This window comes from Micromys minutus (assembly GCF_963924665.1).
Source record: "Micromys minutus genome assembly, chromosome: 1".
NCBI classification, from domain to species: Eukaryota; Metazoa; Chordata; class Mammalia; order Rodentia; family Muridae; genus Micromys; species Micromys minutus.
Genome location: NC_137969.1, coordinates 61,830,750 through 61,856,963, shown reverse-complemented (window position 1 = coordinate 61,856,963; position 26,214 = coordinate 61,830,750). Strand labels below are relative to the sequence as shown.

Below are 26,214 nucleotides of genomic sequence, written 5' to 3'. Positions count from 1 at the left end.
CCAGTCTATTGAGGATGCATGGCCCAAAGGTTAGGATTAGCATTAAAATGAGTAAAGGCCCAACCTATCGTAGAGAACCAGGGTAACCGGTTAAACCAATTTTCATACCATCCTTGGTATGTTTCTCTTTCTTTTTTTTTTTTTTTTTTTTTTCTGTTTTCTAGTCTTTCTCTAAGCTTTGCCATAGAATCTCTTATGACACCAAAATGATCTACGTAAAAGCAACATTCTTCTTTTAGGGCAGCACAGAGCCCTCCTTCCTTTAGAAAAAGCAGATCTAATCCCCTCCTGTTCTGTAGCACTACCTCTGATAATGAAGTCAATGACTCTTCTAGTTTGGTTATGGACTGTTCTAATGCTCCCAGGTCCACGTCCATAGCTGCTCTGAGTTCATTATAGTAGTAAGGTTGTTGGATGAGGGCAGCTGCCCCTGTTCCAATTCCTGCTGCCACTCCAAGTCCTAACAAGACAGCTAAGGTCAAAGTAGCGGCGGTTTAAAACAACAAATGCACTATCAAGCAGATTGAACAGGCGGTCCTCAGTTCTCATAGGGAGATAGCAGGGTGTGGTCAAAAGGGGATACGAGTCCTCCTTTGGTGACAGAGTGAGACAAGGAGGTCTCTCAGGCCTGGGTGCAGGGTTATCAAGCACCGAATTGGGGCCTACGGGTCATGTGGGCAGACTCTCTATCTTTATCTTAATAACAAAAATGAATCTAGGGTCCCCTCTGCCAGTATAGACTCTCCATCCCCAACGGTTTCCTCTTACCCACTGACAGTCTTGTTTTCCCTATGGGGTGAAGCTGATATTTAGAGGGTTACAATAACTGTCTTTGCACGGTCCCTGAGGGCTACCGGAGCTTTCAGAGGCACACCCAGTCCTATAAGCCAGGTATTTGGATGGATCTCTTTCCCCTTTCTCTGGCTCCCCTGGCCTACGACCCTTTTTAACTATAATTAGATCCCAAGCGGAGGAAGGGTTCCAGTAGGCTTCTCCCGTGGTCTCACATCCCCATTTACTACAAAAATAGTCTGAGGCCCCTCTCTTCATTTCCCTGGTGTGTCCCTGTCCGGGGCAGACATAGAAGTCTGCTGCCTGAAGGTTGGCTCGGTAAAACTGTCCTGAACACCCCAATGTGATCCCTATGCCATGAGGGACACACTGTTCTTCTGGGGGTGGCTTTTCTAAATTGGTATAACTGGAAAGATCCCAGGCCATAGAGCCGGCTGCTAACTTACAGACATTGGGTGCAAGATTAGGCCACCAAGTCCAAGGGGGTGCACTGCGGTTGTTGACCACACGACGTCGCCCACTTCATTAAGCACTTCCCAGGTTAATTTTTGAGGGGCATGGGGGTTATTACCCAAGGTTGGGGCTACGACGAAGGTGCAGCTTAAGAGAATTGTCACCAGCTGCCACTGTACCCAAGCAGCAATCCCGTTGACCTTGACTGCCAAGGGGGTAGTCAACAGCACCAGGTAGTGTCCCTTCCACCTGGGCTCAAGCATGCCAGCGCGATGTCGTCTGACCAGGACTGAGTCTCCGACCTGGAACCTGTGGGGCACCGCGGTGGTTCCTGGAGTGTAGGCTTCTTTGATTCGACTCCAGATCTGTGTTTTAATAACTTCTAAGGCCTTTAAGTGGGCAAATAGAGCAGAGGAGGAGGGGGAGTTAGTGCCAGGATCCAATATCCCGCACGACTCTGTTAAGGGGGGCGGTCCCCCATGTAGGAGTTCATAAGGGGTAAGGCCGAAATGCCCCGGCGAGTTTTGGACTCTAAGAAGCGCAAAGGGGAGGAGGGTCACCCAGTCTTTACCACCGGTCTCAATAGCTAATTTAGTAAGGGTCTCTTTTAGAGTTCTATTCATTCTTTCTACCTGTCCTGAGCTCTGGGGTCTGTAAGCACAATGTAATTTCCAATTAGTCCCCAATAAACAAGCTAATATCTAACTTACCTGGGCAACACAGATGGCCCATTGTCTGATCCAATTACCTTAGAGGTGCCAAACCTAGGGAAGATCTCTTCTGGAATCTTCTTAGCTATGACCGCTGCTGCCATTTCTCTCTTTGTGGGGAGGCTTTTACCCACCCAGAAAATGTATCTATAAAGACTAATAGATACTTATATATCTATATCTTCTTGGCTCAGTTCTGTAAAATCCACTTCTCAGTAAACCTCAGGTCTATCTTCTCTCCTCCCAGCCTTCTACATACATTTGCTTTCTAACATGGCACACAGTTATCTAGTCAAATCTGGCACAAAAGAATTTGACCTCAAGACAATCTTTACAAGTTTGTCTACCTCTAGATGAGTCCATTGATGCATTTTCTTCAAGTCCAGTGCTGTACACCAGGTCCTGGATAGGGCAATGAGCTCAACAGGTTATAGGGGTTAAGTACTGTGAGGTGGAGTTCTGCCACCAATTTGTTTACCCTCCCAGAGATCTTGAACTGTCCAGCAGTCGTTGGTTCCATGTTTCCACACCAGTAGGAGAAGCACACTTCAGGATGATGGACACATACAAAGTTGTTGGAGTAACCGAATGATGAGTGTCTTGATCCCGTCTCATGCCTCCTTTGATATGGGGTACTAACGCACCACTAGCCTGGACTTTCAGCTCCATATGGGCAGGGGCTGGTTCTTAGCCTCTCTCATTCCTGCAGTCTCCGCCCAGGCCTGTGGATATGCCTGCAGCCACCAGTCCGTCTGATCTGAGGCAGGCTGTTTAGAGTTGGTACTTGTCCTCCAACTGGATGGTTAGAACCTGCACAGGCTCCCCTTCTGGACCTCTAACCTGTGGTCCATCAGAGTGGAAGTGAATCTGTGCCCCATCTTAGTCAGGAGGTCTCTCCCCAACAGGGTGCAGGGACAGTCTGGCGTTACAATGAATAAGTGGGATACCCGGCCCACTCCGAGATCCACAGATCTTCGGGTAGTCCATAAATATTTAAAACTTTGGAGCCACATGTCCGGGGCTTTTGTTGCTGGTGTCCCTTTTTTTTCTTGTTGGGGCAATTTTTTTGTCTCAGTGGCCTTCTTCTTTATAGTAAGCACATTGACCTTTGTCAAGAGGCTCCCTCCTAGTGCCAGACTTGATTCCTAACTCCCTGGCCCTTCACTACTGTGGCCAAAATCCTACAAATTCCTTTTTTGTCTACTACCCTCCGGTCCTCTCTTTCCTCTGCCTTCTGCTTCTCTCTTTCTCGCTCCTCTTCCTCAGTCTCCTCCTTATGAAACACTTTCTCTGATTCCTTCACCAAATCCTGCAAGGTATAGTTTTGGAACCCTTCTAGCCATTGTAACTTTCTCTTAATATCTGATGCTGACTGCTGTATAAAGGCCATAGCCACCTCTGCCTGCTGACCCTCAGAGGTTGGGTCAAGGTATAACCCCTGTCAAGAAACACAGACGGTGGTTCAACAGGTCCCTGAAGAACCTCTCTTACCTTAGCCAAATTCGTGGGTCGCCTTGCGGCTCCCTTGAGACCTGCCACTAGAGCCCGGCGGTAGACCTTGAGACGCTCCTTACTTTCTGCAGAGTTGTAATCCTAGTCAGGGCGGATCAAGGGAAAAGCTGCATCTATAAGATTAGGGAGATTGGTGGGGGTCCCATCTGGTCCTGGAACATTTTTTCTAGCTTCCAGGAGGATCATCTCCCTCTCTTCCGTAGTAAAGAGGACCTGCAAAAGCTGCTGGCAGTTGTCCCAAGTGGGCTGATGAGAAAACATCAGGGACTCAAGGAGTCCCGTCAGGCCCGAGGGGTCTTCTGAAAAAGAGGGGTGGTTAGTTTTCCAGTTATACATATCGGCTGATGAAAACGGCCAATACTGTAGCAGGACTAGTTCTCCCGGAGCTGGGGCGGGTCCATAAGCCTGTAATGGTAGGGCAATAGCAGAGCCAAGCCCCGCGCCATTTCCCCCTGGGCTTCGAACCCGGGGGCTTCGGGTCCCGGCCGCTGGTCCTGTTTCAGAGGCCGTCTGGGAGTCAGTGGGAGTCGGCACCTGTGGGGACTTGCATGAGAAGCCAGTTGAGGGTATGGGGGTGGAGGGTTGTCGAGGAGAAGAAAACCATCATCAATTTCAGGATAGATCTGTGTGGGGGCCGATGGAGCAGGTGCCAGCTTGTTCGAGGCCACGGCCACCGTTGCCGTTTCTGCCCCCGCTGTCCAGGGTCTCACCCAGGATGTCGGGTTTTGGACCAGGTCCTCCCACACGATGATGTAAGGAACCTGATCGGGGTGTCCCCCTGAAGCCTGAAAAACAATTCCCTTAACAGCGGAGATAAGAGATAGATTAAAAGTTCCCTCCGAAGGCCATCCTACGCCAAAACTCGGCCATTCGGAGGAGCAGAAAGTTTGCCACGGTCCTTTCCTGACTTCAACAGAAAGATTATGGGCCCTTGTCTTAACGTCCGTCCAATGGTTCAAAGTCAGTGTTAGTGGGGTTGTCACAGTCTGGCCCATTTCTAGTTCTGACACACACACACAAAACACTCACAGATACTACAAAACAGAGAGACAAAGTCAGTCGCCGACCTCGAGTCGACCCGAAATCCCGAAAAGAGCCAGATGGCCCAGAATTGGCCCTCTGACACAGATCTTCAAGGAGAAAAACTGATCTCCCGACTTTTCCCGTGGGGGTCCACCAGGCGTCCCTGGTCCTCCCCCTGTCCTCCTGGGACGTCTCCCAGGGTGAGCAAACGGTGGACCCTGGACACGTCTATCCCCGTCCACTCCACTCCTCCCTTGGAAGAGCAGACTCGGTTAGAGCATTTGCGAATACCGAACTGCGATCGCACCAGACCTCTGAACAAATCACAAACACAGAATCACAATCTGGACAATCCACAAACACAGAATCACAATCTGGACAATCCACAAACACAGAGTCACAACAGGACAACAAGGAAAGAAAGGAAAGAAAATCCTTACCTCCAAGTAGGTCTAGGGCCCCTGGGTGGTCGCGCAAATCCAGGATGAGCCCCCAAATGAAAGACCTCCGAAGGGAGACCCTCACTCAAATCTCAGGAGAGGCGCGCACCCAGCGAGGCACCGAGACCAGACTTGCTGCAATCGCATGAGGAAGTTTATTGAAAGTGAAAGAGTGAGATCTCAGGCCAGCATGCTGGGGTCGAGACTCATACACCACGCAGGGGTAGAGGAGTTCGACCCCGGCCTGAACTTGTAACAGGCTTATAAAGGCAAAAATCACAAAGGAGGGGGAGGACAGGGGGAATGAGGAAATTCATAAGGGGAAGAATCATACATTTTTTATCAGTACACCCCCAGGCACACCTAGGGTGTTGGAACATTCCACAGAGGTCATCCGGACCTTCTGTGGTATTTTGGGAACTCAAATCTCAAGAAAGTGGGATTTCCTGGGTGGGATTTCCTGGGAGCGGCAGAGGAAATCCCTAGGGCAAGGAATCAGTGTCCTTTGACAACCTTTTACTCTTCAGTTGACTTGTATATTTTATATTTGGCTACTTTATTGAATTGATTTATTAAGTTCCAATTTCTTCCTGAATATTAATTCAATCACCTTCAAGTGAAAATAACTATACCTCTTTCCCAATATTTATATACTTTTTATTCTGTTATTAAATTAATTAAAGCCCTCCAAGACAGTGCCAATATAGTTCTTATTCCTTATTTTATCTGAGATGCATTTAATATTTCAATGTGATATTTTCTTTATCCCTAATAATTTATTCTTTTTTGTAAAAAATTTTCCTAAAAAATTTATCATCACATTTAAGTTTCTAGTCCTCAAAACTTTGCATTTTTGATGATTGGAACTTATATAACGATTGTCAGAGATTAGAAAGGGATTTGGAGAGATGGCTCAGCAGGTAAGAGCACTGGCTGCTCTTCCAGAGGACCTGTGTTCCACTCCCACACTCACCTGGCGGCTCACAGTCATCAGTAACTACTGTTCCACAGAATCTGATGCCTCTTCTGACTTCTGTAGCATACGATGCACAGGCACGCATGCAGGCAGAACACCCATGCACATAAAACAAAATTAAATTTCAAAGCTAAAATAATTGTTAGTCTTTGTCTTTTAGCTGGTTGGTGTAATAGGCTGTGTTTTGACATATGTATTAAGTAAATATTAACTGTCTACAGATTCTCAGGAAGCCCCTACGGACACATTTTAATGCAATATAAAGTACTCCAGTACATCATGTGAACTTCGATTATTTGAAGATTTCATTGTTGGTAGTATATTATAACATCTTAGAAAGTTACCTTTATAGTTATGTGAATTTTTTTCTGTTGGTATAAAATTTCATCTTGAGAACTGTTCATGTTGTACTTTCTAATTCTTATCATTGTCTATAAATTCCTCTTCTAAACAGAACTCAATGAGTTTGTAAGCAATAGTTGTCATTGATGAGAAAAGTAAACAAATACAGCAAGATCAGGTGGGATTTACTCCAGGAATCACATCCAACATTCAACCAGCATAGTACGTACCAAAATAGAACAAGAGAAAGAAGCCACATGATAATATCAAGTTATACAAAAGAAATATTACAGTATTTCATTTTCTTTTGTGATTAAAAAAAAAAGTCAGAAAACCAGGACAGCAGAATTTTTGGAAAAGCTATAACTCATTCATACTCACATGGTAACAGGCTTGAAACTTTCCCGGCAACCAGGGACAAGTCTGCCTGCAGCACTGCAGTTAAACCGGAAGGCCCAAATGGAGTCTTATGTATTTGAGGCTCCCATTGAATGGGACAAGAGATTGGGAATCGATGTAAAAGCAAGAGATTTATTAGTCCAGTGCACAGGGCTGGCCTACATCCAGAGGAGAGGCGACCCTGAAAGGCTGTTACCAGCAGTTTTTATACTTTTTAGGGGTACAGATTACATCAGCAAGGCTATAATTTAAATTCATTGTCTAAGCACATTGACCTTTAAACCTATTGGTTAGTGAGCATATGTGGCAGGACCCTAACTGGGACTTCCTAGGGAGTGGGATGGCTATCTGTCAGCATATTTTATGATTCTCCTGAGAATTATTTACTCAAGGAAGTTCAGTAGGCTGAGGCAGGGTGGGCCTGCTTGGCCATTGTGTGTGTGGTGGGGGTAGGGAGTGTCAGGGTAGAGAATGTCCCACTGTGACTTCTTCAAAACTTGACACTGGACATGGCTGAAAACCTATACAGAAGACTTTCACCACAGGTTGCTCATCAAGAGTAAAACACAAGTGTTTGCAAGGTGGCTTCAAGAGTAAAGTGTCTGCCACCAACCTGATCTTAGTTCAGTCCCCAGGACCCTCGGGGTGAAACGAGAGAAGTGATCCAAGCTGTCTGACCAAGTTTGTACACACAAATGAAATGTGTAATGTGAAAATGTAAGCATAAAAGCTGAGATTTATACAGCACTATGGCGGCTGTTTGAGAGTGTGCGTGTCCTATCACTGAAAGTGAATTGATGTCTCAAGTACTTGCATAAATCTACCCTGCCATTGTCCATATACCCTGAGTCCCCATTATTATTTGGCTTGTATATTTTCATCTTCTTAAACTTTTCCTTTTATTACTATGTAGTATTCTTGCCTCTTTGACATTTTTTTCTTACCTCAAGTATATTAGTATAGATGCCAAGAATTCATTTGGTGACTATATATGACATACCTTACCATCTTCTTACTTTTAAAAAAATGAGCCTTTTGCATGCAGAATATGTTTAGAGCCTGGTTTTGACTTTTATCCACAGTTCTAGTCTCTTCCTTTTGAGTTGTAAATTTAATTCATTTACATTTAAAACAATGACTCAGCATTTGTAGCTGGGTTGCTGTTTTTCCCCTCCAGTTGATTTCCTATCTTCTCCATCTTTTGGTTCTTGAGTCTAAATCTTCTTTATCTAATGTTTGATTTTTCTCCCTAGTGTATCCTTTCAATCTTCTTTTCATCTTCTTTTCTGTGTATATATATATATATATATATATACACATTAGGGTTTTTTTCTTAATGGTTACCCTTACTATCTACTATGAGCCCTCTAAAACTTATGTGCTGAATCCCTGAATCAGTGTCTCAGATTGTATTTGGAGACAAGCCCTTTACAGTTAAAGTTAAAATGAGGCTCTGAGGAAAGGCCCTAATCCAATATAATTGGCATTCTCCCACCTTGATCTTCCAGTCTCTAGAAGTATGGAGGAAAAAAATAATTTAAGTCACCTAGTCATTTTGTTTTTTTGGGTTTTTTTGTTTTTGTTTTTCTTTTAAAGAAGCCCTAACAATACATCATACTAAGTATCAATTCTGTTGACTGATACCATCTTAGCTCCAATGGTGTATGTTAGTTCTGGTCTTATCCACTGAACCACACCCAGCTGTGTACATGTGTCTTACATGTGATTTTCACAGTCCCGTCCCTCTGCATAAATAGCAGGGTTTTTATTATCTTAATTTCTCAAAGATTCCCACCACATGTATGTCTGTACCCATAACTTCTTGCCTTGCGTCATGTGAACCAGTGTGTTTCTGGCAATATGACTGCCCCTTGCCCTACTTAAATCTGAATGTGATAAAGCAGAGAATAGTTCAGGTGGAGCCCAAGCAAGCTACAATTTTGTAGATAAAATATAAATAGACTAAAAGTACACCCTGCTTCCCAACTTCTCTATAGGCCACCCTGGCTCCCAGCATGCCACATCTCAATCAGAGTCTGTGTTCTATAGTGGAGCTCAGTGAGATGTCTTGTTAATTACTACCTTTATAGAGATAATTTGTTTGATATGAAAGATTTTTTTCCCAAAACCCATTGGCAACATCGGTATAAAAACTTAAGTAATTGCACTATGATTAATTCCTTTTAAAACAGCATTGGATTTCTCATCCCCTGTCCTCAGTCTACAGGGAGAAAAGGAAAAGTAGATGTTTGTGTTTTGAATCCAAAATCCATCACTCTTGGTGAATTGTATGGACAGCTGAACCTTAATACCATGGAGTGGAATGATGGGCTGCTATCGGCAGCAATTCGAAATTTTGTCCATATTAGTACTGCAGATTCCTTCAAGAAAGACAGTAATCTTGGAATGTCAGGAGTCACAGATTTATCAGATGTAAGTTTAGTATGTAGTTTAATATTTTCTTTGACTAATATAGGCAGTTGCATAGTTCAAACTATTTATTAGGATATAATTAACCACCTATTAATGTCAACGAAAGAAGTGTTGTCAACAGTTTTAAAATATAAGTTATATTATTAAAAATAGGAATTACACTACTGAGTTTTTAGGTGGTCAGTAAACCATAGGATGAAGTCAGAGATAATTGTATTGAAAGGAATGCAAGGAGAATTAGGCCTACAATAGAGAACAGCCTGGTAATTAAGGATCACTAATGGACCTTGCAAATTAAAGAAATGTGGATGATTTTGTAAATAAATAAACGAGGAAAGAATTTGATGCCAAATTTGTTAAACAGTGAATACGAGTGCCAAAAACAAAAGTTGTGTTCTTATAACTAATAAGTGGTGTTATTGGTAATTCTCAGTGGGTAAGTTATAAGCCAACAGTGATATTTGAAACCAAAGGGTTAGCAAAGATAGAAAATAATAGTCTATATTTTCTAGCTCATAAGCTAATATACAAACAACATAATTTAGAACAATTTTGAGAATATAACCATATGTCATTCATGAATTTCATCTTTGTAGATTCAACCCAAAACGATAGATCCAAACTATTTGGAAATGAAATGGAGTCAGTACTAAGAGTGTACAGACTGTTTCTTATCACTGTTTCCCAAGTCTAACAGCATCAAATCTTAGCCTTTAGGCTGCTTTAGGGTGATCCAAACATGAAGTTACAGTTTGCTGTGTAAAATACTAATGAAAATGCACCCTCTTAGGCTAACACTGTCTACTCTCTTGGCCCCAGCCATCTCACCACCTCTAAAAAACCCACACTATCTCTTCAGGGCACCGGCGGTCTAGCCTGGTCTCATCTAGGCAGACTGTCCTACCCAGTGTTCTGAAGTCTCTCCACCAGACTCACTAAGTTCCCATGGCTCCAGCCCCACACATCCCAGTTCCCTGGCTTGCTGGGATGCCCGCCACCACCACCCTATCTTTCTCTGGAACTCAGTTAAGTTGCTGCATCAAGGAAAATACCACACAATCTTAGTTTAGAATCAACAGATAACACAATCACTAGGCTCGACAACTAACACCTTAATTGTAAGCCATCCTAAGTTACATCCTCTGGTGGCGAATCTAGGTGGATCTGCCATTTAAACCTGGGGGGGGGATCGAGGGGGGAGGGTGGAGCTCTGTTTCATTACAGGTTGCCCCCTCGCAAAAGCCTGTCACCTTTTCCTGTCTCCTCTCTTTCCCTCTCTGACCGGGGAGTCTCCTACACCTTGCCCAGTGGATGGTCCTCTCACTCCTCTTGGGGAAGCAGAATTAGCATCAAAATACAAAATGTTTTCACTAGATAACAAGGAATGACTGAACATGTTGAGATTTCTCCAGGATACAATATATTCTTTGCTTTAAGAATCGATTCCCGTGTCCTTCACGCTAGCCTGCGTGTGAGCCCCTGTAGCTGTGGGCTAGGCGGTACAGCGTGTTGGAGGTCCAGCTGGTGCAGCTCCTCTGTGCTGTTGCTTTGCTGATCTTGATTGGATATTGGTGAAAGCAGAGTGCTAAAGTCCCTTGCTGTTGGTATTCTAGGCGCCTTCAACCCGTAAGTCTATTAATGTTTGTTCCATGTACCTAACGCTCTGATACTGGGTTTTCATAATGTTAGATTGTTTACAGTTATTTGCTAAGTTCAACCTTTTTGCTTTGCATCTATCGTGAGGCTTACAGAAAAAAGCATGTTTAAATTATAAAAGCCTATATTAAAATGATAGTCACGTAATACTGACAATGACTGGAAGTGCTAGCACAATGCTACATCTTGACGACTCATTGTATGATTCAGGTTTTCCAGGTTGGTTTCTCTACGATAACAGATATGGACAACAACATTTTTATGAGGGAACTAGAAAAAAGTTTTAAAACTCCAGAAATGTCTGGTAAGTGTTATTATCAAATTCAGTATACGGGATTTTTATATTTGGATTTGAAGAAAGTTTTGAGCCAACATGAACTGCGTTTATGTCTATATATTTTGACTAGTAATAGTTCCATTCTTGCACAATTTACTTCTTCCTGTGTGTTTGCTTAAATTTACCACAACATTCTTACAGTGCATATATATTTTGATACATAGCCACGGGAGCTTAAGTAGCCTTTCAGTTTATAAATAATTGGGACTAAAAGGGTATTGATGGTAGAAAATAATAATATGAGGAACAGCAGGGGCAGCCTCCTGCCTCTGAGTGGCAATTCCAAACCATTTGCACATTACCAGCTAAATCACACAATCCTAGCAGATTCATCTCTAATGCACAGAGCGGGTGTATACCGCAGGTTCCACTCCAAAGGAGCTGCCACACTACTTACTAAAGGAACCTCCCTTCCTACCTCAGACTAAGTTTGTGATCCACATTCCAAAAAGGACTTTTACTATTGCATCTACTTTCCTGGAGTTTGGGAGAACATTTTAAGGAAATACAATGGTTGGGTATAGCTAGTTAACGGTACACTTAGTTATAGAGTATAGTGTATCGAGTTATATGAGGTTGCAGGATAATGGACGGGTTAGATATTTCAAGCAGATAGAGCTCATCTTCTCAGGAGAGGCTTTCTGGATCCTACCTCTGCTCTCCGGTTCATCGGAAACTCTCAAAATGTCTTCTGGGTGCTTAGTGGTTTGTGTGGTCTCCCTCCGCCTGGCTGGCAGGTGGCCTAAAATTATTAATAATGATGGAAAACATAGCTTGCAGCGCTGTGCTCTGAATGTTCACGTCCTGTTCTGAAAAGTGTATATATTAAAACCCTAGGAAACTGTAAAAGCTATGCACAGCACAGGGTACCAGTGCAGAATGGACCTATAGTACATGGAGGTGGAGGAAAGCCAAGTGGAGTTCCCGTAGCTTTGAGGCTGCCGCCAGTGTTCGCCCTCCCCATGGTAGCAGTTTGGGGCTCTGTGAGATGCCGAAAGCAGCTTTGAAACACCTGCTGTCTTCCAGTGTGTCCAATGAACTCTCTCCCTGTCTCTGACCTCCCCCTATGTTCTTTCTTCCCACATAGCCAACAAATGATTTAAAGTGACTGCTTATCACCTAAAACCTTGCTATTCAAAATCTTCAAGACTTCAAATTCTAATGGAAGAGTATAGAGTTTATTGAAGAGAAGCTGGGGAATTGGGGGCGAGAAGCCTTGCTTAGACTAAATGAGAAGTTACATATTTTACTAGGACTGCCAATAAAATTCAGCTCTCATCCAAAGAGAAAAAGCTCAGTCTTCCTGTCTCCATGGATGACACCTTTTTCTTAGCCGGTGTGCTCTGAGGGCTAGCTGTGCTATGTGAACGGAGGAGCTGGTGGTTTTTTTAATGCTTTTTCTTGGGAAGTATTTGTGGCCTTTAACTTGTAACTATATACTTAGATGCCTATATTGGACATAGGCGAATGAAGTTTTTTCTTTCTTCTTTTTTTTTTACTTAAAAAAGAAAATGCATATATGCACTAATACACACACACACACATATTAGCATAAAATTGATGCCTTATGGAAAATCTGGGTTTCTAATAGACATTTTTTTGGGATTGGGGACCATATTCCTTTATATATAATCAAGACTCATATTAAAAACTGAGTTTTGGATTGTAAAGAGAACTTACTTTTCCCACTTGTCTGTAAGTGTTTGTCCACAAGTTAAAAACATACACAGTACTAAGGAGTAGCTGAGACACTTAACTATTGGCAGTGTCGTGTATAATGGGGTGGGCAAGTCAGCTCCAGAAGAAAATGCTCAGTCTGTGGTATTAGGGAAATAATGACTGAAGCAGTTAGATGAAGATGGAGAACTCCCAGTGGTACAGGGCATCTACCGTGAGCTGGGAAATTGTAGTAGAGCAGCCCTACTCAAGTCAATTGGTTCAAAAGACTTTGGAGTCTAAAGATGAGTCCTACCAGTCTCTGAGCTACCTTAGTTGCTATTTAAAGTACTGTTAAGGATCCATTGGCATGGGGATAGGAAGCAGGAAGGGCAAATAAACCATCAAGACAACTGAAAAAAGATCAGGCCTCAAGGTGGCACCTGAGTACTCAAAGCACTCAGCAATTTTCAGTTTCTAGTATCAGGCAGAGCCTAAGGGAAGGAACTGCCTTCCTGGTAGGATGGGCCTAAAATCAGCCTGCTTCTTATTGAGTTAAGATGAGAAGGCCTGAACTGATGTGGGTTTCTGTGTGTGTGTAAAACACTAGTTTTGGTTTTAATAAGGTAATGGACCATTTTTCAGAAAATAGGAAGGAATAAGTTTTGTTTGTTTATAGAGGGTGCAGGGAACTTTGGTAAGCATTTCTGAGGAAAGCCTGAGTACACAATGTAGAGGAATAGATGCCAGAGAATAGCCAGGGATATTGGTGAGGTACGAGCCATCCTGTTCACACAGAGTACTGAGGATATTGAACCAAACCTAATTTTTTTCACTTTAACAATAATTTCCATCTTTTCAATAAATTGGCAAGATGTATTTTGTCATAAGATTATGAAGAGTTTTCCTGACAATTTAGCCATCACTTAAGAGATGTTGATTGCACATTAGTTTTGTCAAGACACCTTTACAAAAACAAGAAATGCACATATTTAATCAAAAATGATATTGTGGTTGCAGTTAGGAAGAAAACCCTTAAGATGGAATTAGCCATGTAAGTGTAAGTTGTTTATATTATAGACAGCAGAAGAAATGAGCTTCCGAGATCTGGGCACTGAAGATCTCATAGAGGAAGGAATCTTTATGTGCAGTTGTCTAGTAAGAGCATGCATGAATAGGGAAAGAGTTAAGAGTCTTATCAGGTTGAGTAATAAATGAAACCAGTAAGAAAAATATTGCCATGCAGAATAGAGCACAATGCAGCAACATGGAAGATAAGCAGATAACCAGCAAGTATTGTAAGGAATTGAGACAAGGAAAGCCACTGTGCAGTGGCACTGGGAGAATGAAAGTTTTCGACAGCCCAGTGAGACTTTGCCTCTGGGTAAACTGTTGATACAGGGAGACATTTGCTTTAAACAAACGTCACACAACTAAGCCATTCAGTACTTTTTGAAACTGACTTAATAACAGAAGTCATTGTAAGTCCCACAGAAAGCAAGACGCAGTTCAGTTCTTGACCAGCAGCACTCTGGAGGCCCAGTGTCTGGTGCCCTCCTTGTATTTGATGGGCTGGGTGACAACCCTTCCATGGGCCTGCTTACCTCCAGTATTCACCTCAGGGCTTGGAAATTTATTTTGAAAGACTTTCACACATACAAAGTAAAACAAATGGCAAGGAGGATAATACACTGTTTGTTGATATGTGTTGTTGCATTGTTGATGTAAATAAAAGTATCATTGGTCGAAAAAAATAAAATAAAATTCTAACCCTCAAGCTAATGATTTTACAAGACCAGGTCTTGGGGAAGCCAGACAGCCTAGAGGGATGTGCTCTAGTGAGTAGGTTCAAGGCCCTACACGAAATGCATTCTGTCCCTACTGATGGAATTAGATTCCTTGTGAGAAAGACTCAAGGGAAAGTTTTCCATCATGTGACCACAAAGCAAGAGGAAGTTTCCCTCTTTGTACCATGAAGCAGTCTCTTAACCAGACAATCTGTTCACACCTAACCTTCAGCCTTCAGAGCTGTGAAGAACCCAGGTGTGCTGTTTATAAGCTGCCCAGTCAAAGACACAGTGTTACAGTAACAGGAAGACTGCAGTGATGTGCGAGTGAATGGGTGCTGAGTATGATAGATTTTAAACTGCCTACTTAGTTCTTTGATTTTCCTTTGATATTTTCTAGGAACAGTATGCCTACAAATTATTCCCTAATAGAAGGTGCAAATTCACAAACCATATAATTGAAAAAAAAAAAGGAACTATTTGTCTTTCTCCTATCCAGATTTTAAGGATTAATTATGTATTTTATCAATCTAATGATGTCTATGTAGAAAGTGCTTAAAGCAATTTCAAGTATATAGTATATTTATTGACAGTTAATGAATACTGGAGAATACACACACACACATACACACACACACATATTTATTTATTTATAAGGGCATAAATCTCACTCATGAAAGTTGAGCGTGTCCACCACAGGTTCCAGTGTAACATAAGCACTCATTGTAGTGTTTCCTGGGACATACTTTCCAGAGGCTGAGGGATGGATCAATAGGTAAAGTACTTGCCACACATGTACTAGAGCTGAAATCCCTGGAACCTAATTAAGAAGCCAGGCATGTATGCATCAATAGTCTCAGCTGTGGGCAGCAAACTGGCTGGCTAGACCAGCCAGAACTGCCAAGTGAGAGACTCTGGCTCTATGAATAAAGGGGGAGATTTACTGAGGAAGACACCTGATATCAATTTCAACCCTCCACACACGTGTGCATGCATGCGCACATACCCTCATACACGTATGTATGTACATGCAAATGTGTATACACGCATGTGCATATGTGTATCACACGTACATATACGTACAAAAGGAAATTATTTTTTATCAAAAATAGAAAGTTTTCAAAATTGTCATAAAAGAAGTCTGAGCTTAGTCTCAGCTACATTAAAAATATTTTTCTTCCTAGATTTTGATTGGCAATGGATTGTTTTAGACGGCCCAATTGACACCTTTTGGATAGAAAATCTAAACACCGTGCTCGATGAAACTAGAACACTGTGCCTGGCAAACAGTGAACGCATTAGCCTCACTAATAAGATCAGAGTGGTTTTTGAGGTGGACTCTCTCTTTAACTCCACGCCTTCTATCGTCACCCGGTGTGCAGTGGTGTACATGGTACGTTTTCAAAACCTGGTCCTCAACAGAGGAACATTGAGGATTAGCAACTACTCCTATCGACTGTGTTTTAATTTTACGTCCAGTCCCAGATGAGTGACCCCAAAGCTTTATAACCTACCAGTGATACTGTGACTAACACTGCACTGGGAAGCTGGAACCTCGGCATTTCACACAGGCACATTAGGCTAGTGATATGAATTATTTTGCCAGCCAAGGAAAGATTGCCCTGAAGCCTTTTTTATTGTATGACTCTCAGAATCTGAGAAGAACATTTACAAGGTGTAAAAGTCTCTTTTATTTCCCCAGATGATGGAATATGATGAGAGTCATGTCCAAGCCACATGCAAATGCATGGCTTGATCCAAGCCCAGAGAGTTTCTATCTTTGTACTAACTATCCATAGGCCTAGGCCTGAAAGCTTATAGTCTCTGTACAATCTAATCTAGGCCTAGAATGTTTCAGCTTCTGAGACTTGCTGCTAAATAAGCGTACCCTTTCTAGTTCTTTCTGAACTCTGACTGGCTGGTTCAACTCAGCTGTCTTGGCTCAAACTCCTCTCCAAGCTGACTGATTCCATCTGGCTTCTCTAGGCTTCTGACTGAATTGCTTTGCTTGGCCTCAAAGTAACTCTGGAAATTTGTTCTAATCTTCCGGATCCTTTTTCTTCTCTGGCTTCATCTGCCTCTTCTGCATCTGCACTGCACAAACTGCACAGACTAATGGGACTTAGAGATGAACTCGACTGAACTCAACTGCACTGCATGAACTACACTGACTGAGCTGATTTATAACCGTGGCCTTTCCTACCTACACCCCAGTTCCCAAACTAATGACTCTGACAATTATATATGAGTAAATACCTGGCCATAAGCTAGGTCTTGTTCTCTAACTACTTCACTTAAATATCCCACTTACTCTATTCTATGAGTGCCACCTAGCTGGTTACCACTTCTCAGTTTCATGCATATGTCTCCTCAGAGTTAGGGACAAATCTTGCCCATGCCGGACCCTATCCCAGAGTTCCTCTCTCCCTTTTGGAACTCCCCTCTCTGATTTTCTGCCTTGGCATATTGGCCAAATCACCTTTGTATTAACAGGTGAGGCCCATACAGTATACACAAAAGATTCTCTCCTGAAGCCCAGTACATTCCCTAAATTCAGCTGCATTCCCTGAACTGCCCTCCTTTCCTGACTCACTTTGAACTGATCTTAAGTCAGCTCTCTTTCCTATCTGTTCTCATGAGAATTGGGCATATCCTAGTTCCCAATCATTCTGTCAGATCTTCCTCTGATTCATCACTTTGTCTGTCCCTCAACTAGATGTCACTTTCAAACATGACTTTATCCTTTTACAAACCAACTCTACCTTCCTTGTTTGGGATTAAAGAATATGCCCTACTAAGGGCATGCCTGTATCCCAGACAGATCATACTATAATTCAGAATGTGTCTGAATTCCACCCAGATCATAAAGACCTAGAAGGTTCTGGGATGTGATCCCTGCCAGAGCAGCCGTGTTGCTAGATTTAAATTCCTCTACACCAAAACAGTAGTATGGGAAAGTAGAAAACAGAACCCCCAAAATTCTATAGATGAAATTCATTAGCAGCTATGATTGGCTCTTTGATCCACCGACTTTGGGGTGTCAATCAGAATGAGAGCTGGGGCTGCCTCAGATGACCTTCCCTTACAGCTGATATATCACTCCACATTCCTCCCAGCTCAGATTGCCAGTGCTTGTTTCCTTTTCAAACCATGGTTAAAGCTCCAAAACCACTACAAAAATTGTGACTTCTTTAGCTTGTTGTTGTTGTTTTAGCTTTAAATAATACTAAATCTAACCACAGATAGGTGATGAAGTAAAAAAATAAATTAATGATGTATTTTTGTTTATATAAGATTTCCTTGTGCTTTTTATTACTAGGACCCTGTTGATCTGGGATGGGAGCCTTACATTAAGTCATGGCTCCTGAAAAGTTCGAAAAGTATAAGTCAGCAGGGAATGCAGAGTCTCGAGCTGATGATTAATAAAAGCATCTCAGAAGGGATGAAATTTCTGAAAAAGCATAGAAAGTTTCTACCATATCCCATACAGGATGTGACGGTCGTTATGACTCTGTGCAGGATTCTAGATGCTTTTTTTGAATTCATGCATATAAAAAGAGAAACCCCAAAAGGTGAGTTTTTCCTAAGTCTCATTGATGAAATATGCCTTCCCTCTTCAGTGGCAGCTTGTCTCTTTCTCATAGGTTTGATGAAAGAAAAGTGAAGGCAGGGATTGTATAGTCTCTCCATATGCTTGAGGTGATAGCCAGCCTATACACAGAACAAGCTAAAACTCTTAAGAGAGGTGTACATCAACGGGGTAAATTAATATGTTGAGATCCATATAAATGAGTAGAAAGGCCTTAGAAGACTCTAAGTAAGAATGTTTTGTTGTGTTTTAAGGAGTCTTCACATTAGCCATGTGTCTAAATCTATATTGTGGTCATGCAGAGACAAAACAAAAAGAGATGTCATGTTCCCTTTTTTGTTGGCATTTCAGGCTGAGTAATTTCTATTGACTTATGTTTTAGCTCATTATGCCTTTATTCCAGTTTGCTGTGAGACAAAAAATATAAATATGATCTCTGCTATTATCAGCTATTATCACTGCTCATATTTCTGTTCTACTAGATTATAGTGTATGTATGTATGTATGTATGTATGTATGTATGTATGTATGTATGTATATAGAGCCTCAATTGAGAATTGGACTAGAATCCATTCATATTACATTCGAGCAAAGACTCTGTCTACATTTTGTCTATTGTGTGAGACTGGATATGGCTGAGTTTAAACATTTATACCATTTAATTTAGCATGGAAAGTTGTGAGGCAGTATAACACTTGGACTCTGGCATTGTTACAGCTAGCTGCTCATTGCCAGGTTTATAGTAAAAGTCTGGAACAAAAAGCAGAGCAGAAAAACTAGGGGGTGAGGGTTATACAGGTTTATCAAAAATCCAGTTTAAAACTGGGACTCCAACAGGTCTGGTTTCTGAAGAAATTAGTTCAACCAAAAAGAAGCCAGCCACTTTATGTTTACACAATAGAGAAGGTGCCTAGAGGACATCTTAGGAGTTGGCTGGACCCCGACACATTTTAGGGTCAAGAGTCTGAAAGAGTTAATTCATTTTAAAGACTTTTCCTTGAGACCATAATACCTCCAGGGTACCACACTTATGCAGGCCTGCCTAGAAAGTCATTTCCATTGGATATTTTTCACTGGGCTCAACTACACAGGTACCTAGAGGTTACTGCAACTTGAGTTGCAGTATGGCCTTGAGCTCAAGCTGGTAGCAGACCCTGTTGTTGCATATGTGATTCTGGTTTTGCAGGACTATAGAATGCAAAATTATGAGATCAAGGACAATTCCACACAGATTCTAAAGGAATGGCTGGGAGGCCAGGTGGTGGTTTGTGCAGGTTAATCTTGAACTTCTAGCCAGGATAACCTCGTGCCTATGCCTCCTGAATGTGGAGTGACACTCTTGGCCACTTCACACAGTTTTATAGTTACAATGTGACTTCTGAAGAAGGGAGGTAGATGATAAAGGAGCAACTACAACTGGCGTGTTCAAATTTTCTCATAAAATTGGAACCAAAAGGATATACTGAGTTTAAGGCACTGAAGAACTAGTTTCCTCTAAACTCTTTATCTTCTCACCTAGTCCCCCAGTGGCTTCTCCACTGAAGGAGTGATTTCCCCTCCTACAGGAACCTTTAACAGTTAGTAGTTCCTCAGGAAACGGTGGAGCCTGTGGGTACTTTCTTACCCGTGATAGACACCGATGGCGAGAATGTACCAGACTATAAAAGAAGGCAATTGAAGTAATAACCGATAAGTCTTTTTAAAGCTATTTGGCAATACATGTTGAAATACTGTAAATTTTCCTTAGCATTGTTATTCTAGGAACTTTAATAGCATTATAATTGAAGAAGTAGACACAGGTTTATGCACACAGAATTTTATACACAGCAGAACTATTTACAGCCATACAGACAATCTGGATTCCTGATTATGTTGCAATGAAATTATATTTCACATGGGATGGGATGACATTAAAAACAGCCTTAGAAATCAAAACACGGATGAAAACACAAGTACCTAAGTTTACATGTTTAACTAAATTGCTTGCTTTTGTTTTTCCACAAGTAATACAATATTTTCATGGCTGTGTAGGAGAGGAGAGTGAAACTCTGCATGATCATTTTTTTTTTCTGTGTTTTAAGATATCCTAAAAGGTGTACATTTGGTCTTAATATTAAGACTACAAATATTAGAAAAATGGAGAGTAAAGAATGAGAGTCGTGCTTGATCCTGCTTTTCTCTGTCACATGGATGCCTTGTACAAGAGGAGTGGGGAGGAGAGACAAGGACAGTTTGCCCGGGCACTGCAATGTGAGGCTCCTGTGGCAGTTCACAAGTAGACAGTGTTACAAGTTGACCGTAGTAAGTCAGCCTATGGAACGGTAGGTCTGTTGTCAGTCACACAAAAAACTCTGTTGTTCCTAAGGTCAAGAAGCAGTGGACGAGGAGTCCCCTACAGAGACAAAGGCTGCGAAAGTCAAGTTCAAGGAGGAAAGGAGGTCAGTGTCACCCTAGCAGCGAATGTGTGAAGGACCTACTAGGTGTGAGACACCCAAGGATGCATGGGCTCATTGTTAGGAAGCCATGTTTTTTGGTCTCATAATATTAAAGTGTATGTTATTTTAACCCATCTATAAATAACTAATACAAGATAAGCATGCTTTTATGTTATTTTAAAGTAATAAGATTGTTATAAAAGCATCCATCTTTACTAATTTAGAAAGGAATAAGATCTATGTGACTTTATCTCCCATATCAGCCATTTAGAAGCTATGAGACACTGAGCCAGTTATAAAGTGTTAAAGCTTTGTCTGCTGATAAACTAGAATAGCAGTGCGACATGCCAGCTGCCTAGATTAGGACTTGTTACATAGTTGTGTGATTGTTACATAGTTGTGTGACACATTAGAGCTGTGAAGCTGCTCCTTCTGTGCTCTTTCTAGATGGCCTTTGCTGAGCCCACAGTCCAAACCTGTTAACCTGCAGGGGCCCCTGCAACCTTTAGGGCCAGCAGGGTGACAATGTCTGGAAGGCAATGAGACAGTTCAATTCAACATTACCACGTGGCTGGTGCAGCTCAAACTTGAGGATTCTGACCCCAAGTGCTTTATTTTAGACATATTTAAGCTCAGCACAGTTTGGTAAAAACCTTCATCGTAATAATTAACCCAGTCCTGTGTGCACAAATAAAGCAACCATAAATCCCTTCAAGGAACAAAATAAGCTAAATAAGGAAGTACATGTGCCACCTTCCCCAAAGATGGGTTCTGTAGCTTGACCACATGGGGCATGTCCCATAAAGATGGGTTTCAGAGACCAAGGAAAACAAGCTTATGGTAGGGTCTTAGGAAGAGTCTGGTGTGGTCTCTACCACACATTTAACACAAAGGAATATATGTCTGCTCCTAGCCTTCTGGATGGCAGGTACTGCATCTCTTCCCTTGAGAGAACAAAGCTGCATGCTCTCCCAGGTCCCCTTGTGCTTCTCTGTGAGCCTCCTACATTAGCCCAGGGTTCCTCCTTATGTCTTACTCAATGCCTCATGCTTTTCTCCTTCTTTCCTGACCCGGGAAAATGGCACCGTGTCCACTTCATCCAGAGTGACTGACAAATAGTAAACACTTAATAAATGTTTGCTAAATTACACACAGCAGGATGTTTCAGATAGAATTCTGCAAATGCACTTTATGTCGAGAGTTGCTAGTGAATTTCCATCTGATATACTTTAGTTTTCGTAATTTGCAGATAGTTTTAGGATAATACTAAAACAATGCAGGATTTTAGAAATTAGGCCCAAACCTCCTGTTTAACCCTGTCATCACCAACCCTGTCTCCACAAAACTCATGGTTCATTAACCGTGAGGATTCTGAATTAACCACAGATAGAAACAGTCTCCTCAGATTCTGACTGCCTGACATTAGCCATGTTGAGATAAGCCAATCCTTAAGACTTGCTAAGAGAAATACAAGGTGAACCACTATTCACTGATGTCTTTCATACAATGCAGAATTATCAAATCCTCTCCCCCTCAACAAGAATCTGACTCATTAATCTAAAATTAAGTTTTAACCTAAAATTAAAAAGGGTTACATATAAATACCAAATAAAATGATGTGCTCATGTAAAACATGTCTACTTACCAAGTAAAATGCTAAACATGTACCAAGCATATATCGTGATAAAAATATGTGCACATATATTAAATGCAATTGTGTGTTAAAATTATATTATAAATTTGTCAACATGTTACCAAAAACAGATATGAAACAAGGTTATGTAGGAATGTCTTATACATATGCTACTTTAAAAATAAACAGTAACTAATCTACGTGACTGTTACCAGAGGAACATTATCTATTAGATTGAAATTTTTATATCAATACGTTATTTACATTTTTAATAATAAAACTTTGGTATGATATTGAGATCGACTGTCCAACCACTTCCTAAAGTTTCTGATGGCCACCTTCCTGTCACAGCTACCACACGGATGAGAGGTCGTGGTTCCTGGAGAGAAACCCTGAGAAGCTCCCAATGATGATCCAGAAGATATTTGTGTTCGCATTCACATGGGCATTTGGGGGGATTTTAAAGCGTGAGGACCAACACGAAGAAGATGTGCTGTTCCGTTCCAGCTTTGAGCATGACTCCCTGGCAGAAGTAACCTATAATTTTGACAACTTTGTTCGCGAACTTTTTGAAGAAGTGTCAAAAAGAGGTCAGTGGATTGGCTTATCTACTGACTATAAACTAATCTTTGCTAAAAGTGTAAAATCTAAGTCAGACACAGAATCTCAAGTTGATGGGAAATGTGTTTATTGTGTAAAGAATGGTGAGTCCTTTGTGGCTAGAAATATCAAAAGGCTTCATATTAACCAGAAAAACATCTAAATCAGTATATTTGAAACACGTGTGTGCCACACACAGGGACTCACAAACCAATTTTATGAATTTAACATTATAGTTTTATCAACAAAATCTGTAAGGATTCTAAGACAAAAGCTAAGCACACTAAAATCATAGTGATGTAAGGTATTGTGACTCATGTCTATAATTGCAGGGTTTGGAAGGTGGAAGCAGGAAGGTCAGGAGTTCAAGGTCATCTTCCTTGAGGATATGGCCAGTTTGAGTCAAGCCTTGGGTACATGAAACCTTGTCTCCAAAAATAAAAAATAAAAAAGGACAAGGAAAGGTTGATTTGACCAAGGCTAGTATATTACTGCAATTTACTAGTATCCAAACACAATAGTAGCAAGCACTTTGGGTTAAGATTTTTAGGACATTTGATCACAATTTACCCTCTTCTGGATGTAAAAGAAATGATCAAAAGTTAATGAACTTTTGCTTTTGAACAAGCTGGTAGGAGGAAGCAGCCTGCCTGCTTTATATAGTTGTGTAACCTTCCGCAGACAGCAGCTATGTCACCAAACCTTGCCTTCCAGGCAGCGCCCATGCTGCTGCTGACCCAGTTTCTTACTATAGATGCTTCTGTTTGTTGTTTTCAGACACTCGCACCAACTTACCAGGAAGCGAGCAGTCTATATTTGGGTATTTTGTGGACTTACAGCAATGCGAGTTTATGCCTTGGTCAGATTTAGTTCCTAATGCTCAGACCCTAATTCAAAAGGGTAAGTAAAATTACTTTTTAAAAAAGGTTTTTAATTTCTCTAACATTCTGAAAGTATATTAATCATAAAAATAGATATGTTCTTAACATTGAGGATTACTATATTCTAATATATATCTTTGTAGATATAGTGTTATTCATATTTATAAAATGTGCCTTTAAATCATCTATGAATATTACTTTAAAAGAAATGTGCAGTGGGGGCTGGAGAGAAACCTCTGGGATTAAGAGCACTGGCTGCTTTTTCAGAGGACTCCAGTTTCTTTTCCCAGCACCCACATGGCAGCTCACAACTGTCCATAACTCAAGATTCAGGGGATCTGATGGCTCTTCTGGCCATCCTGAGCACCAGGCATACATGTGATACACAGCCAGGCATGCAGGCAAAACACCCATAGGTAGGAAATAAATTTTGAAAAGAACAGTATGTAGCGTATTTAGATTAGATACATTGTAAAAGTGCAGTGTATGGAGTCTCACTGACAATGGTGTCTACTAACGGTTTAGCTAGCTGTGGTCATGAAACAGTCATGGACAATACCACTTCAAAAGCAAGAAATGTGCACAGGCAAGATTGTGTACTTTGCTGTAAATGAAACCAGTTGGTTTAAAAAGAAGTAAGCTGGACATGTTAGTTGAGCACCTGAAATCCCAGTACTGGAGGCTGAGACAGGACAGCCATTAGTCTGAGTCTAGTCTGGAATTCTTAGTGAGTACCAGCCCAGCCAATAGTCCCTGTCTCAAAAGAGCAGCAACAACAAACAGCAACAAAGTAGAAAATGACGGTTTCGTTTTTTATGTCATCAGTATCCAGCTGCTCTAAATTATTATTATTTATGACCTGCTTCTGTGTGTCACAGAAGACCCTTAAACTTGTTGGACTGAGAGAGCTTGGTAGGAAGATGAAGGTTGGGCTGGAGAGATGGCTCAGCGGTTAAGAGCACTGACTGTTCCTCCAGAGGTCCTGAGTTCAAATCCCAGAAACTACATGGTGGCTCACAACCATCTGTAATGGGATCTGATGCCCTCTTCTGGTGTGTGAAGACAGTGACAGTGTACTTATATAAATAAAATAAATAAATCTGTTTTTAAAAAAGAAAGATGAAGGTTAGACCTTAATGGCAAAAGTTAAGGCTCTCTCAGCTTCACGGTGTTTCATCTCTCTAGAGGTGTGAACTCAATACATGCTGAACAGAAATCATGTTTCCTTCTTCTTTTTCATTGTGAGTCTTTCCCCAAGCTGATCAGAAGCAGTATGATTCATGCAGCAGTGGACAGTGGACAGTGGCTGCAGCTCTCAGCCAGCCCCTCGACCTCACGATCAAGAGCCCATATGCTCAATCCCAGGGTGGCTAAACTAAACTATTCTGGAGGTTAGCTGTAGTAAACTAGACTGTTCTGGAGGTTAGCTGTAGTAAACTAGACTGTTCTGGAGGTTAGCTGTAGTAAACTAGAATATTCTGGAGGTTAGCTGTAGTAAACTAGACTGTTCTGGAGGTTAGCTGTAGTAAACTAGACTGTTCTGGAGGTTAACTGTAGTAAACTAGAATATTCTGGAGGTTAGCTGTAGTAAACTAGACTGTTCTGGAGGTTAGCTGTAGTAAACTAGACTGTTCTGGAGGTTAGCTGTAGTAAACTAGACTGTTCTGGAGGTTAACTGTAGTAAACTAGAATATTCTGGAAGTTAGCTGTAGCAATATTTTCGAATTTTCGACTTACTGTAGATTTGCTGGCTGTAACCCCATCAAAAGCCGAGGAACATGTGTCTAAAGTATTTAATAAATTAATGATTGGGGTGCAGGGGAAGAACAGAGACAGTGGAAGCCAGGGTGACAAGGCAGCCACCTCCAGCAGTCTACAGCAGACGTGGCCTGGTAGCCAGAAGTCCTTGTAGAAGCATGATCTCTGTTGATGCTACCCCACGGCCGTGGCATCTTTAGCCACAGCCTCCTCAGCTATGGCTGACAGTAAAGACAAGGAGAAGAAATTCCCAACCACCAAAGTCTTCAGCACCATCCAAAGGTCCAACACCAAAAATGAACACAGACTTGCGAATCAAAATGACATCGAAGAGGTTGTATTTGTAGTGCCATTAAGAAGAATAAGGTAGACCTGTGAGGTAGTGGATAAAGGCCACCAAACCTGGTGACCCGAGTTTGATCCCTGGGATCCACATGGTAGAGAGAACCCACTCCCACGGGGTCCTCTGAGCAATGCGTGCTTGCAGTGGCGTGTATCTGACCACACGCCAAAGCATCATTTTTATTGTTTTTAAACATTAGCCTGTGGTGGTTCTGTCCAACACAGAAGACAGAAAAACTGTAGAGTTTAATGTGGTTGGAGGAGAAAAGGACTTGGGAGTGTCCTACACGGAGTTCTTATAGAAGTTTAGCACTGCCAGGCCCAGTTACAGCCAAGGAGGATACCACAGGCCTTCCAGGAGCACCACTGCAGGAGGCGGTGAATGTGCTCACTGACACCCACCCTACCACCCAAGGCTTCAAACAAAACATCAGGCTGAAAAATCTTGGAAAGAGATACA

At 41.7% G+C, this 26,214-nt stretch overlaps 1 protein-coding gene across 1 annotated transcript in view; it reads left to right on the top strand.

Moving 5' to 3' along the window:
* The window catches only part of DNAH14 (dynein axonemal heavy chain 14), a gene marked incomplete at both ends in the record, with an annotated part of 218,518 nt that overhangs the window by 90,502 nt on the left and 101,802 nt on the right, over positions 1 to 26,214 (top strand). Inside the window, 7 exons of the mRNA XM_080925129.1 lie at positions 8,868 to 9,080; positions 10,947 to 11,040; positions 15,701 to 15,909; positions 17,836 to 18,088; positions 20,471 to 20,543; positions 22,525 to 22,763; positions 23,551 to 23,673. Of these exons, the coding sequence (XP_080781255.1) occupies positions 8,868 to 9,080; positions 10,947 to 11,040; positions 15,701 to 15,909; positions 17,836 to 18,088; positions 20,471 to 20,543; positions 22,525 to 22,763; positions 23,551 to 23,673 (1,204 nt within the window). The remainder of the gene's footprint in view (positions 1 to 8,867; positions 9,081 to 10,946; positions 11,041 to 15,700; positions 15,910 to 17,835; positions 18,089 to 20,470; positions 20,544 to 22,524; positions 22,764 to 23,550; positions 23,674 to 26,214) is intronic.